Source organism: Cardiocondyla obscurior, linkage group LG28, assembly GCF_019399895.1.
Source record: "Cardiocondyla obscurior isolate alpha-2009 linkage group LG28, Cobs3.1, whole genome shotgun sequence".
NCBI lineage: Eukaryota > Metazoa > Arthropoda > Insecta > Hymenoptera > Formicidae > Cardiocondyla > Cardiocondyla obscurior.
This window is the reverse complement of record NC_091891.1, coordinates 246,421-262,215: the sequence shown is the minus strand read 5'-3', so window position 1 is coordinate 262,215 and position 15,795 is coordinate 246,421. Positions and strand designations below refer to the sequence as shown.

Sequence of the window (15,795 nt, the reverse complement as noted above, 5' to 3'; positions counted from 1 at the left end):
AAATGTGATGACCGGGCTCGGGTCCCATGTTAGATCATATTTCGATTTTGAAGGTTTCAATATTGAAACTTTTTTAAAAAAGCGTTTAACTCTATAGTCTGATTCTAGGTTAATATCCGTTATTAAGAATAATGCTGAACGATAAGAGTTGAGAGTACCGTAAGTAGCAACATTGCCAAGCTGTAAGGATAAGAAGCGAAGGGCGTCCAATATACTGGGTTGGAAACAATTCAGCCTATGCTCTGCACAGAAGAGCCACCATAATCTTATGGGTTTTGAGTACTGACGTAACGTTGACGTCGAAAGCGATGTTAAGGCTGTCTCGATTGCTTCTTCTGGGTAACCTTTTTTGCAAAAGGCTTGTCTGACAATTTTTCTGCAACCAGGGAAATTGTTTGCCAGGATGGATGGACATCCCTAAACGGAGAAGAAAGAAGGTTAGGTTCAGGCTCAAAATAAATAGATCTAGAAACGCGTAACTTATTATAAAGCGGGAACCATGGCTGGGCTGGCCAATTTGGAACCACTAAGACTCCCTCCGCTTTATCGTCTATAATTTTCCTTAATACTCTTGTAATTAAAACAAACAGAGGAAAAGCATAGAAAAATAAAATTTCCCAATTTGATGTAAATGCGTCAATTGCGTATGCAAATGGATCGGGGAACCACGATACAAATTTTTTACATTTTGCATTATTGTGTGTCGCAAAAAGATCTAGATCAAAAGATCCAAATTCGTTCGTAATTTCCCAGAAAGAGGCGGAAGCAATCTCCCATTCTGTGTCCAAAGAAATTTGTCTGGACTCGGCGTCTGCGATTACATTGTCGGATGATTTGATGTAAGAAGCAAAAAGATCTATTTCTCGCGCTTCGCACCACTGCCAAATAGATTTAGCGAGGGCGGAGTGTTTTGGAAACTGTGAACAGCCTCCTTTATTTACGTACGCGATTGCAGTAGTGTTATCAATTTTCAATAATAAATTAATCGAACGTAAGTTGGGTACAAAGAATTTCAAGGCATATTCTACCGCCTTTAACTCTAAGAAATTTATGTGTTCCTCCTTTTCTTGTGTGGACCACCAACCGTGAACCCTTTTTCCGTCCATAGACGCACCCCAGCCTGTTAAAGAGGCGTCTGAAAAAATTTCGTAATCAAAAGTAAGCCTTAATAAAGATTTTGTTATTGGAGGTGATTGCAATTTATTCAACCACCAGTAAAAATCGGGCTGAAGTGAGGAATGGAGGCACATTCTAGCATCATAGTTATCGTTAGCATCTATGCACGCGAGAAATTTTTGTCTTTCAAAATCTTTAATATAAATTTGCCCATAAAAGACTGCGGTTGATAGAGTTTAAAGAACCAATCAGGCTTGCGAAATCTCGAATCTTACAAGATTGCTTTACAGAAAACTTTTCTAATTGGTTAAGAATAGATAATCTTTTTTCTTCCGGTAACGATATAGTCATATCTGACGAATCTAAAATAAAACCTAAAAATTTTATTTTCTGACTTGGATTTAAATTGCACTTATTCAGATGAATCCCGAATCCTAAATAATTAAGTAGATGCAGAGTTTCCTCCACGTTTTGGTTGCACTCCGATGTAGAGTCTCCTACGAGTAAAAAATCGTCTAAGTATATGACGGACAAAAAACCTTTTCCCTTTAATGTAGCGGCTAAAGGTTTTAATAATTTTGTAAATACAAAAGGAGCGGAGGATAAGCCAAATGGCAAGGCACAAAATTCGAAAAGAATATTCTGAAAAGAAAAGCGAAGATATTTGCGGTGAGAAGTGTTACGTCAAGAAAGTTAATTTTATTTAATTAATTAATTGGAAGGAATCCTCGGGAATGGAATTTGACGGTAAGATAGAAAAGTGACGTACCACCGAATTTACGTGAGATTCGAGATTCGAAACTTCACAATTTTACGCGCAGATTATTTATTTTAATATCTCGGATTCCGATTGAGCGGGTAAGTGGTTCCTTTTTAGAGAAAGGAAATGAATCCTTATTCTCTAGGATAGAACCAAGCGTGATTGTTCGCTTAAGTAGGATAATTCAGGGTAATAATAAAATAATTAAATCATGATTTCAATAACGCAAAAATAACAATTTTAATTCTAAGTATAACGATTTGAATTACAAAATAAAAATTGATCGATAAATGACAGAGTGACAATTTAGAAAATTTAATCGGATCGTTTAAAATATAAAAATAACGTCAATGTTTTTACAGTAAAAACTAAATAATATGAAAAAGGGTGTAACCGGATGAATAAGTATAAATTTAGCATTTCGGAAGACGAGAGAGTATTTACAATATGTATATGAGTGTGTGTGTGTATTTGTTATTATGATTTAATCTAATGTGACTTCTTCTATCTCCACCATCCTCGCTGTAGATTTTGGAAACACAAGATCTATGAGTCACATCGGGGCCAGGAAAGGAAATTCCACCCCGGGATAGTATATAAAGAAATGAGAATCAGGAGCAGACCGAGCTGCCTGACTCCTGATCTCTTCCGGCTCAAAGTGGTCAGGGCCGATGGAGAAGGCCCTTTCCGGGACAGGATCTGTCCACGGAGTACAGGCCCTGCGGAGGAGCTCCAGGAGAAGGTCTCTAACCTCTCTTGGTTCCGGACGCTCCTCGAGAACCTCGATACTCGTGACGGGAGATGGAGGTTGATCGGGGAAGTCTACTTCTGGGAGAGAGATGGATTCATCTTCGCCCAGAGAGTCGGCTTCCTCAGGTTCGAACGGAAAAAAAGGCGGCGAGAGAGGAGAGGAACAGGCTCGTGGCTCACCTCCGGGAAAACGTGGTTCGGAGATGAGGGATGAATTCGGAGTGTACGATGGAGTCGTGGGGCGGAATTGTTCCGATCCCGGCTCCGTGGACTGGCTCAAGAGGTTAAGATCAGCGGCCGAATTTTCGAGTTGGATGCTTCAGATTTCCTCTTGCGGGATATATCCGTATAAAGGCTCCAGGTCTCTGTGGATAGGCGACGATGGCGGAGGGCCCGGCCGAGGAGACCACGGTCTCTCTTCGTTGCGCGCAGGAGAAACGAATACCTCTTCGCTTGGCGCCGCCGCGAGCAAGTACTGGATAAAGAAGCGGCGGACCAGCTTCCTCAGATTTTTAATCTGTTTATTCCTTCGCGCCCGGCTTTTCTTGAGAGTTTTCTTATTAAAAGATTCCACTAAAATTTATAATTTTATTTTTAATTTGATTCAACAGATTTTGCAAGGTTTAACAAAGAAAGGAGCGAAGGAGATTCGTCACCGACGATTTCCGAAGGCCTCGACTCGTCCATGAGTGAATCCACGTAATCTATCTTTGGCGAGAATCGCTTGCCGATTCTTTAGCCGTGGACAGTCGCCAAACTTCCAACAGTATTTCGCGGCGTAAACCACTGAAAATTGCTGGTTATTCGACAGCGTATCCTGGCCAATATTCGGAAGCAGGCATTCTCACACATTTAACAGATCACAGGAACAACCGAACAGAATCAAAACCGCGGAACCTCGACTCGGAAATATCTTTCTCTCTTTGATTATACTTAGAAAACAATTGGTTTGGAAAATACATTTAGTGGAAACGAATTTCGCGGGGATACATATTGAAACGTTGAGACTTACTTTTTAGGCGATCTTCTAACTGCTTCTTCGATACCAGATGGTTCGTCTTGCACACTCTGACACTCACGTCAATTTCAAATAAACTGTATTGGCTGTAGCTGAGATGCAAGAGAGCGTGCTCCGCCAAAGCACAAGATTTTATAAGCTCGGAAAAGGGGAGGACTCTTCCCGAATTTTCCGAAATTCTAATCTTTCATTTGCAGAGCTTGTTCCTCCACTTTTCCTATCTTAAAATTATTGGGCATTCGCACCTCATCCCTTCTCTATTTCTTAAACTTCTAAGTTTTCGCCCTTAGTTTCTAAATTTTGGTGAGGAGTTCCCGAAATCCATTGGTTTTAAAAAAATAATATGCCTACGAAGCACCCCCGCTTCAACGAGTTATCCCTTCCGAGCCTTCCAGAATTTTACTATCATTTCCATCGAGGGGTGGTGGGGAAACTTTTACCTTCCATATGACGTATGGTTACCTGACTTTATTGCCTTTGTCTGCACCACATACTCCGGTAATTACGGGCCTCTCGCGCCCTTGGTTTTTCTAAAGCTCAGGATCTATACGCAATTACAATTTTAAGAAAAGTTATTTTTTCTTTTCCTGTGACGGACAGGTTATCAAAGTTGAAATATTTATGAGCCCCTTAAGTTTTGATTTTTTGTATTATGTCTAGACAAATTCTTTGTCTGACTTTCGTTGGCGCCCGTTTACAATTTGTTGCATGTTTTTTATGCTTTCACGCAACAAATTGTCCCGGAATATGTTGACGTCCTATGAATTATCTTCTGAAAGGCTCTGAAGTTCCTTTTTTTTGTTACAATGGACTACGGTCTACCTTCCCCTTAACTAAAATTTTAATATGTCGAAAAAAAGAGACGCGGAGTCAGAGACGTAACAGAAGTATGAACCGGAATTAATAAATAAGAATTCTCAAGGTCGATGGTTGCCATAAAACAATTAAAGGATATCATTTTACTAGCAGTATTCAAATCCTTCATTTTGAAATAAGGAGTAAAAACAAATTGATTAAGAGCTTTTAAATTTAAGATGAATCTCTTATCGCCGGATTTTTTATCAATTAGAAAATATGAAGAAAGAAACTGATTTGGTGAGGCTACTGCTTGTTGAATGGCACCCTTCGCCAAGAGCCAATCTATTTCTTTGGTGTAAAGTTTGAGACCTGAATCTGTTAATTTCGGTTCTTGCAAGTAAGGTCGCGGTGGCAGGGATTGATAAAAGGGGATTTTATATCCCGAAATGACATGTAAAATGAAGGCATCCTTGGTGATAGTTAGCCAGTTTTGTTGGAAGAAAAATAACCTACCAGCTACGTTGCTCATATCTCCTATCGGTAATGTGAGCTCCGCGATCGAGAACTCAATCAGTGTCTCGTCAATCGAGCTGCAGCCTTCGCTCCCCGACGAGAGGCTGATTTGGGAGCGAAGGACTTCGCATTTCCCTGCTGAGAATTTCGTGTCTGCTGCTGAGACACCAGGCTACAACTCGTCAGTCGCGAAAGCGAAGTAAACCGGCTGATCCATTCAGGCTCCGCAGCATCCGGGATACTGACCGAAACATGCGTCGCGGTCCGAGCCTCAGGAAGGTCCTCAGCTGCCACAACTTCTTCATCATTGATTACCATATTAGTGCAACCAGATAACCAAGCAGGGTCTTGTCACCACAATGACAAGCCCACCAGTTCGGACGGAGACACGCCCCTGGAAGCACTGTCTGCGGGATTCTCTATGCCAGCCACATGATGCCAATGTGTCTCTGGCAGAGTGAGTTGAATCTCTGACACCCGGTTGGCCACATAGGTAGTCCACCACGACGGTTGTCGTCGGATCCACCCGAGGGTTACAGTTGAATCTGACAAGGTGTCCCACGCTCTGGCAAAGTTCTCTTCTGTTGTGAAGAATTCGCTTCATTAAGGACGCGGTTTCTCCCTTTACGTCGACCTTGAGATAGTGCAACCTCGTAACGTTGGCCAGAGTAATGTCGTCCATGATAAGCGTCTGAAACAGACCGCGAAAGAACAGCCTCCTCATACCGTCCAGAAAACTTTGGTATGTCCACCTTAAAAAGAGTCGTCCGCGGGAGCGCGAAAATCACAGTTCTCTGTGTCCTTTCGACTTCCCGTTCCGCCGTCAAACCCTTCTGCATCTTGAACAACTCCGCTCGCTGCTCAAGATATACTCCTTCCGTAACGTCAATGACACCAGTGAGGTGATATTCGTGGATTTTGAAAGCGTTCCAATGCGACCGTCTAGGTTGATCGTGCCTTTCTTCAAAACAATTCCATTTAATGTCTGAGGTTACAATTGCGGATTTTCATTTTTCCGAAATTCAAAACTTTTATTTGCTGAACTTATTCCTCCACTTTTCCTATTTTACAATTATTGGGCACTTGCGCCCCATCCCTTCTCTATTTTTTAAACTTCTAAGTCTTTCGCCCTTAGTTTTTAGATTTTGGTGAGGAGTTCCTGAGATCCATTAATTTTTGGAAATAAAATGTTTATAAGAGGCTCCGCCTCAGAGAGTTATCCCTTCCGAACCTTCTATAATATTATTAACATTTTTAGAGAAATGGCGGGAAAACTTTTACCATCGGTATGACTCATTGTGTTACCTGATTTTATTGCTTTTGTCCGCACCACATACTCCGGAAATTACGGGCCTCTCGCGCCCTTGGTTTTTCTAAGGCTCCGGATCCACGCGCAATTACATTTAAAAAAAAAGTTATTTTTTCTTTTCCTACGATGGACATTCTAATCAGAGTTTGAAATATTTATGAGCCTTTAGGTTTGATTTTTTGTCATGTCCAGATAAATTTCTTTTGTCTGGTTTTTGCTGGCGCCCGTTTACAATTTCTTGCATGTTTTTTATGTTTTCACGCAATAACCAGTACCGGAATATGTTAGTTTTAAGAATTGTCTTTTTAGAAAGTTCTGAAGTTTTTTTTTGTATTACAATGGACTACGGTATACCTTCCCCTTAACTAAATTTTCTAATATGTGTCGAAAAAAAAAGACGCGGAGTCGGAGACGTAACAACTTGATGCGGATGTTTCTGATTCTTGACTCTTAAAATATTAATGAGGAAATTTGTATGAAAATATAACAATGTTTGAATTATAATTTCTATAAATTTGCATTGTTTTTCATTTATTTAAACAGATTATTTGTACGTACTTAAAACGTTTACCTTCACTGTTTGTACATGCGTTTCATAATTATACATTGTAAGAAATGTTCAAGTGTAAAACGGTAGATATGCTAAAAATTACGGATTATAAATAGTACAATATTCTTCATAAAAATGGTTAAAACAGAAATATTCACTATACCATGCACAGTGTATAAAAGCATTCATTCTACAAATTTTACATTTAGGTATATGTTTTTCATTTTTAAAGTAACAGAAATCCACTGGATTTTGAAATTTTCCAGGATGCGTTTCTACATATCCGCTTTTAAACCAAGCATATTTGAAAAGATTTTTGAACCTAGGTGAAGAAAGCTGATTGTGCGTTAGTGATTGCAACTTTATTATTTTATTACGGGAATGCAAATTGACATCTCTCTCTTGGAAAATTACATTATCTGAAAATGTGCGTACAAAATTTTTCCAAATCTGGAATCCAAACACATCTAATGGTTGAATCATACCCGTCGTCTTTTTTGGAATGGTTACAATTTGTACTTCTTTTTCTTTTAGAATCAATTGCTGCACCTGGCTTGGGCAGTGTTCCGTCCACGAGTCAAGTAGTAGCATGCTTTTACGACCAGTATTCGGTAGGTACTTCGCTAAACCAAGTTTAAAAATGTTTAGATGTAAGTTTCCCTAATTTCGAAGCTTTATATCATGTATAATAGTTTTTCTATCACAAGCTTCTTCAAACTTTTGCAGTACATATTCCGTTATAAATGCAAATTTGTCTGCATTTGTTTCACTTTTCTCTATACTCATTTCCCATCTACGTAGCTGATGTAACGATTTAACTTTGCGAAAACGGTTTTGTACACTACTTAAAGTTCGACGTGTGTTTTTTCCGCTTTTCTAAAATTCAACAGTTTTTCTTTTGTAATGAAAACCGATCGCTTTACCTTCATCATCAATTATGCATTCTTCAAATTCAAATGTGTCTTCTCTTTCTGCTGGTGTAATATACTCTACAACTTGTACATCGTGCGGTTCTGATGGATCAGCAAAATCAAGCATGTAATCACGTTCAAATAATGATATTGAACGTGTATCTTGACATTTTTGTATAATGTCACGAATTTCATTATATACTTCAATTTCAAATGAAGTTAATGGTGTTTGTGTGATACTTGCAATTTGAAATGTCGTTGTTAACATATTAATTGCGTTTACAATATTGAACAATGTCATATTAAAGAAAATTCTATCCTGAAAAGATCACAAACTTTTCAATATAATAATGACAGATTAATGCCTTAAGTGAAACTGGGAATAATATTTCTGAAATATTTATATAAATCAAAAGACACAATAAAACTCACTTTTATTAGATAACTTGATATCATTTTTGTTTGCAATAATGTAATATAGTGTTATTTATGTGATAAATAAAAGAGTGAAAACATCCGCATCAAGTTATCGGAAAGTTTGACAAGGTTATCGACACAACCTGACTCCGTTTCATTTTTGTTGTTATTTCTTGTTATTCGACAGATCACGCAATGTTCACATTTACTTTCAATTTTATAATAAGTCACTCGAATTGAAGCACGAACAAAAAAGTTTTATATTAAAGATGAATTATTGCACACAAAGTTTCACAATGTTGAATATTTTAAGATTCTCTAACGTTTTTTGATGGAAATCTTATTATGATTATTGAGCGTATTAATCTGATTAAATCGTTCTTATAAGACGAAACTTTACGCACATAGAGTAACAAATTGTTACCGCGAACACGAGCGAGCGAGTGCTAGGATGTTTAGGTTGTTATAAAAAAGAACGGATTAAATTGTTCTTGCTTCACTTGCAATGCAATTTATTTGCTTTCAGTACGATAAAGCGAGCGTTAAAGAATCTAAGCTTGATTCGCGATGTTAGTCGTCGAACTAGCGTAGTGAGACTGACGCTGGGTCGGAAAAGTCGCAGGAATCTGCAGCAAAATCCTTTGTTCTTAAACGTTATCTTTGGGGGTTCCCGACGCTCAGAGAACTAGGCAGCTCAGTTTTCATTAGCGTTTGCTAATGCCAGGCTCAAGATGGGGCACACAATAAAAATTTGAAACAATTTCTTTGTTAACGAAATAGTACGCCGGAAATCTCGTATTAACGGCGCGTCGCGACGGCGCCTGAAATATTATACCAAAATTTATGTTTTATTTTAAACACAAATAAATTAAAAGTTTTTTAACTGCGGCTTAAAAATAATTTTTACGGAAATAAAGTATTTTCATTTGTAGAGATTTTTCACTTTCCTCCATACAACTCGGAAACTATTGAAGATATCAAAAAAAGTTTTATACAAAAGTTTTATTGTAGAAATACCTCCGTTTAACTGCAATAATAGAATAAAAAAAAATCTATTTTTGTAATTTTATAAACAATTTTGTTAACAATTTTTTTTTATCTAATTCTGTTACTGCAGTTAAATATAGTTGTTTTCACTATAAAACTTTTGTATAAAACTTTTTTTGATATCTTAAATAGTTTTCGAGTTATACCGAAAAAAGCAAATAACCCTTCTATTTGTAAGGGGTGGTTTCACCTCTTTAAAGTGAAATTTAGCACAAACAAAAAATAGTTTTGTGTTACAGATGAACTACTCTACATGCACACAAAGTATCATATTTTTTTTAATTTTTGGGTTGCCTAACCTTCCTTGTTAGTTCCTGTTTAATTCAATGTTGTGGCAATCTCTGCATTTAACGCAGGAGCTTCTAGTATGAGATTCCTTTTTCTAGAATATTTTGCTAGTATCTGAGTCTTACATTCTTTCTTTAGACCTTCTTAAGTTCATTTCGCACATCTGGAAACTAAATCCGAATGAAGAACAAAATCTTTTTGCTTTCCAGATTCTGAGTTTTCACCAAGTACTTTCTTAGTCTCATCATCTAGCTGCCTTGCTTCAGGTTTTGATTGGCTGAATTAACCAAAAAACGCGCTTGTAGCATTTCAATTGTAAATTTTTGCAATTAATGACTATTAATTATTCTCTTTCGGTTTCTTGTATTTTTGTTGTTTCTGATTGGCTGAATCGTTTCTGATTGGCTAAATTAACCAAAAAACGCGCTTGTAGCATTTCAATTGTAAATTTTTGCAAATAATGACTATTATTTATTCTCTTTTGCTTTCTCGTATTTTTCTTGCTTCTGATTGGCTGAATCGCTTGTGATTGGCTGAATTAACCAAAAAACGCGCTTGTAGCATTTCAATTGTAAATTTATGCAATTAATGACTGTTATTTATTTTCTTTCGCTTTCTTGTTGACTGTTATCTCTTCTCTATCGCTTTTTTGTACTTTTTGCGCTTCTGAATGGCTGAATCGCTTCTGATTGGCTGATTTAACTAAAAAACCCGCTTGTAGCATTTTGGTTGTAAATAATTAATGATTGTTAATTATTTTCTTTCGGTTTCTTGTATTTTTCTTGCTTCTGATTGGCTGAATTACCCAAAAAACGCGCTTGTAGCATTTCAATTGTAAATTTTTGCAAATAATGACTATTAATTATTCTCTTTCGCTTTCTCGTATTTTTCTGGCTTCTGATAGGCTGAATCGCTTTTGATTGGCTGAATTAACCAAAAAACGCACTAGTAGCATTTCAATTGTAAATTTTTGCGAAAAATGACTATTAATTATTCTCAAAAAATGCGCTTAAAGCATTTCAATTGTAATATTTTGCATTAATGACTTAATTATTCTTTTTCGCTTTTTTGTATTTTTCTTGCTTCTGATTTGCTGAATCGCTTCTGATTGGCTGAATTAACCAAAAAAGGCGCGTTCAGCATATCGGTTGTAAATTTTTGCAATTAATGACTATTAATTATTCTCTTTCGCTTTTTTTGTACTTTTCTTACTTCTGATTGGCTGATTCGCTTCTAATTGGTTGAATTTATCAAAAAACGCGGTTGTAGCATTTCAGTTGTAAATTTACGCAATTAATGACTTATTTATTTTCTTTCGCTTTCTTGTTTACTGTTATCTCTTCTCTATCGCTTCTTTGTACTTTTTGCGCTTCTGAATGGCTGAATCGCTTCTGATTGGCTGATTTAACTAAAAAACGCGCTTGTAGCATTTCGGTTGTAAATAATTAATGATTGTTAATTATTTTCTTTCGCTTTCTTGTACTCTTTCCGCTTCTGATTGGCTGAATCGCTTCTGATTGGCTGAATTAACCAAAAAACGCGCCGAGCTATCCTTTCTTTCTGCACGCTCTGTTTCCTCCGCGCTATCCGTTTTGTCGGTATGCTCTGTTTTCTCCGCGCTATCGTTCTATCTGTAAGCTCCGTTCTTTCCGCGCTATTCGTTTTATCCGTAAGCTTCGTTCTATTCGTACGTTTCGTTCTATCCGTACGCTCCGTTTTTTCCGCGCTATTCGATCTATCTGTATGCTCTGTTCTATCCGTACGCTCCGTTTTTTTCGCGCTATCTGTTCTCTTTTCTCCGCGCTTTCCTTATTTTCCGTACACTCCATTCTCTTTGCACGCTCTGTTCTTTTCACACGCTCCGTTCTTTCCTCGTTATTTATTCTTACCATACGCTCCGTTCTCTCCACACGCTACGTTTTTTAAGTTATGAATGCAATTTCTTTTTTTCAGGTCGATTTGGAGGATTTTTAAAAAATAATATTAGGTTAATTTGGAGGATTTTTTTTAAATAAAAGCGGTTGTGCGCTTACAATTGTAGGCAGCTGTGCGCTTACATACGTAGGCTTCTGTGCGCTTACAATCGTAGGCTGCTGTGCGCTTACAATAGTAGGTGGCTGTGTGCTTACATACGTAGGCTGCTGTGCGCTTACTAACGTAGGCGGCTGTGCGCTTACTAACGTAGGCTGCTGTGCGCTTACAATCGTAGGCGGCTGTGCGCTTACAATCGTAGGCAGCTGTGCGTCAAAGAGTATAGGCCGCATTTGCGCTAAAGAATATAGGCTGCAGTTGCGCCTAAGAATAAAGGCTGCATTTGCGCCAAAGAATATAGGCTGCAGTTGCGCCTAAGAATATAGGCTGCATTTGCGCCAAAAAATATAGACTGCATTTGTACCCAAGAATATATACTTTATTTGCGCCAAAGAATATAGGCTACTTCTGTGCCAAAACATAGGCTATTTCTGTGCCAAAGATTATACGTTGTATCTGCACCAAAGATAATAGTCTGCTTTTGTGCCAAAAAATACAGACCGTTGTGTGCCTGCACAAAACGATTGCTTTGTTGTTTATAAATATAAATTAGTAATAGAAATAACATGTTTTTAAAACAAAAAAAAGTCATTTTACAACTTAAAGAAAAAGATGAAATTACTCGGGGAGATTGGTTAAGTGATGTCCATATGGATCATTTTAACAATGTGTTAGAAAACCATTCAGATTATAAACCTGTTTCAACGTGGCGGATACAATTACCACAAACAATAAATCCTGTCTCTCCGAACAAAAAACATATACAAATATTATATAGTCAACAATATTGGGTATGTAGTTATTACAATACAAAACGTATATTTATTTATGATTCATTAAATTTAAACAATGTACATGAAGATCATTTAATAATGTTATCAAGGTTGTTTCCAACATATAATTTTCAAAAAAAGAATTCAATTATATTTCCTTCTGTTCAGAAACAACCAAAAAGTGACGATTGCGGTGTTTTTGCCATAGCTTTCGCCGTGTCGTTATTATTCAATATCAAACCCGAGAAAGTAAAGTATGATTGGAGTAAAATGCGTTCGCATTTATTAAAAATTTTTGAATCTAATATGATAGAGCATTTTCCACAAGATTTGCAATGTGGCGTAATACAGAAAGTGTTACCATTAGCTGTAGTAAGAGCAAAAGAGTTAGACGCAACAAAGAAACGTATAAAACGACAATATGATAAGAAGCAATTACAAAAATTAAATAATATTAATAAAAATAAACAATGTCAGCAAGAAGACAATGTACATGATAAAGACCAAGTGAATTATGCACAAAATTTAAAGAGATGTGCTATAAAACGCTGTCAAAATTATGAAGATGAAAAAAATAAAGGTGCTGAAAAGCAGCGTAAATATGAAGAAGATTCGGTTAATAATATTGTTAAACAGAGAAAACCATGTAAACATAATAAGAGAAAAAATAAACGTGCTAAACAGAAAGAAGACTGTGAAAATAGTAATGAATATAAGCTTGCTAAACGGAGAGAAAATTATGCACGGAAAAAAGAAATTTATCGCATAAAAAAACAATGTCTATACATAAAAAATAAAGAAAAAGAACATTTACGAAAACAAATATTTTATTTTTTCAATTCAGAGCATGAGCAAAAAAAACAAAAAGCGTTCTACAGGTTGCACTCGGAGCGTAAGTGGCTTTATAATAAGAAATACTACCAGAAACAAATATTAGAGTACACAGTTGCAGTGGAAAAGAGTAATTTTGTCAAAAATATTTTAAAAAAATATGCAAAATTTAGATCCACAAATTATTTAAGAACTCATAATTCTTTTGAGACATATGTGATACATATTTTATACAAACAAGGTATTACTAATAGTAATAAATCTTATATTGAAAAAAGATTGAAAGCAGAACAAATTGTTCGGTGGTGTTTCAATATTAGAGATACTTTTGTTCGTGATATGTATAAAATATTAGCTAAACTCAAAAATAGATCTGAAACATGTTTGTCTGTTGCTGCAGAATGTATTACAGTTGATAACAAAATAAGTGCATTATGTGGTATATCTAGACATACAGTTTCGTTTGAAAATTATTTCGTTGATTCGACGTATTGTGATATTAATTCATCCGAAGTTAATGTAACGGAACCTTTAATGTTAAATACGAGAGGACAAATTGTTAATACGTTACCTTTGGTAGAAGCTCGAGCAAAAAAATCGTGGTTATGCGGTACTTTATGTAAAGTTAATGATCCGCTTCTAATCGAACGATATCAAAAATTGTTAGAAGCTATAAATGAGTGTACTTTGAGGAAAATTCCGGAACTAATGCAAAGAATTCACGATTGCACTGTAACAATTTTTGACAAAAATTTAGAAAATGCTAAAAAGAGTCACGCACATAGCTGTTACATTAATTTAAATCTTTGTAAAGCTATGTTTATCCCAGTTCAATTATTATCACCGCTTTTCCCAAAAGTGAGATATATTAGACGTTTGCTTTACCAACTTTATAGCTCTTATCAAAAAATGTTACAGTTGGACGAAGCATTAACTTGTGGTGAAGTTGATAAATTACAGGAAATTATACGTTCAGCACAAGAATTAGCGGATATATACAAGCATCAGCAAAGTGATACAATTATGAGCGATGATGATATTATTTCTAAATATCAAAATGCGTTTAAAGCTTTGAAGAAACGTTCTCTTGATACAATACGATATATTTGTATATCGTGTGAACGACTTTGTTACAAGAAAAATATTTCTAAAGTTAATAATAATAAAGTTCAAACACGTAGAAGTAATCCAATTTGGAACGATTTAATGGCATATGTAAATCAACAAAAAATTAATCCTGAATACATATGTCATTATTGTGATAAGAAATTTCGTAGCGGACTGTTACCTGCTTATTGTATTCTAAATAATTTATTTGCAAATGATGTACCGGAGTGTATATCTTCTCTTAACGAATTTGAGAAAATACTTATACAGAGAGCTAAAGCTTTTCAGACTGTGGTTAAAATGGGAACAGTTTTTCATAAGGTAATTCCAGAAAGACAAAAAATACAAAAAGTTAAAGGTTCAACTTTTCATTTACCAATTCCTTTAGAAGAAACTTTTAATAAATTATGTTCAAAAATTGATCCAATAAATTTAAATTACGAATTATGTATCTTAGTTAGAAATATTCCAACTAAATCAAAAATTATTTGGGAAGATTTAGTGGATTTAAAAAAAATATATCAAGCTTTAAAATGGTTGAAAGTTCGTAACTTTTTAAATTCTGGCATTGTACTGCCCATAACACATGTTCAATTAAATTTAGGAAGTCTTAATAACGTAGAATTTCAGGCACAAGAAACAAAAAATGATACAGAAGCTCCATTTAATGAAGAAAATAATTTAAATAATTCCAATTTGCAAACGCAAAAGATGACAGATGATGAAGTTCAATTACATCAGCGCAAGGCTATGTTGACTCAAAAAGATGACAATGAGAGTTACTACGAGCAATATACTATGTATCCATTATATGAAAAAAAAAGAAAATAAAACTGCAACTGCTTTGTATCAAATGCTAAAAATTCAAGATGTACCTTTAGATAATCATGAAAAGAATTTGGATTTGATGTGTTTTTCAGATTTATATCCGTTTGGTTCGAATGAAGAATATGACGAAAAAAGACCGATCAAACTTCAAGAGCATGAATATATTAAATGTCGTTTAACGTCTAAGCATCCACGTTTTAGATTAAATCAACAATACTTATTTTATTTGTTAAATAAAGCAAATATTCGTCAATTACGACGTGGAATTTATCATAAAATAAATATAGTTGATCCACAAAGCCGTTATACGGCTGCGGAGTATTTAAAAGCTATGTCGAAAGAACTGTTGAAGTCTAATTTAAATACTATATTTTCCGTACTTCGAAATACAGAGCAATATTGGCGTCGACCAAGAAGCGATTTAGATTGTATGGCTCGACATTACGGACCTGCAACATGGTTCTTAACGTTAAGTCCTAGTGAATGGTTATGGGACGATTTAGGTGAATATATTCGTGAAGTTAATGGATGGCAAGATTCTTCGTTGAGTACTAGTGTACTTGTTGCTAAAGATCCTGTATCAACGTCGAGATTTCTTGATAATAAATTTCGAGCGATGATATATTTTATTTGTTTGAAAGATTTTCCGATCGGAGAAGTAACGCACTATTTTTGGCGACGAGAATATCAAAGTAGAGGCATACAACATTTTCATTTATTAATTTGGATAAAAAATCCACCAATTTTT

At 35.7% G+C, this 15,795-nt stretch overlaps 1 protein-coding gene and 1 pseudogene across 1 annotated transcript; both read right to left on the bottom strand.

Annotated features, from left to right (window-relative positions):
• Positions 1-235: 235 nt before the first annotated feature.
• Positions 236-4,971, bottom strand: LOC139112345 (uncharacterized). Its single transcript, XM_070673319.1, has 4 exons — positions 4,608-4,971; positions 1,392-1,613; positions 686-1,276; positions 236-417 (listed from the first exon to the last, which is right to left on the bottom strand). Exons 1-4 carry the CDS (start codon positions 4,969-4,971, stop codon positions 236-238), a joined length of 1,359 nt encoding a protein of 452 aa, XP_070529420.1.
• Positions 4,972-6,792: 1,821 nt separating this feature from the next.
• On the bottom strand, positions 6,793-8,026 carry LOC139112434 (uncharacterized; annotated as a pseudogene).
• Between the last annotated feature and the right edge of the window lie 7,769 nt (positions 8,027-15,795).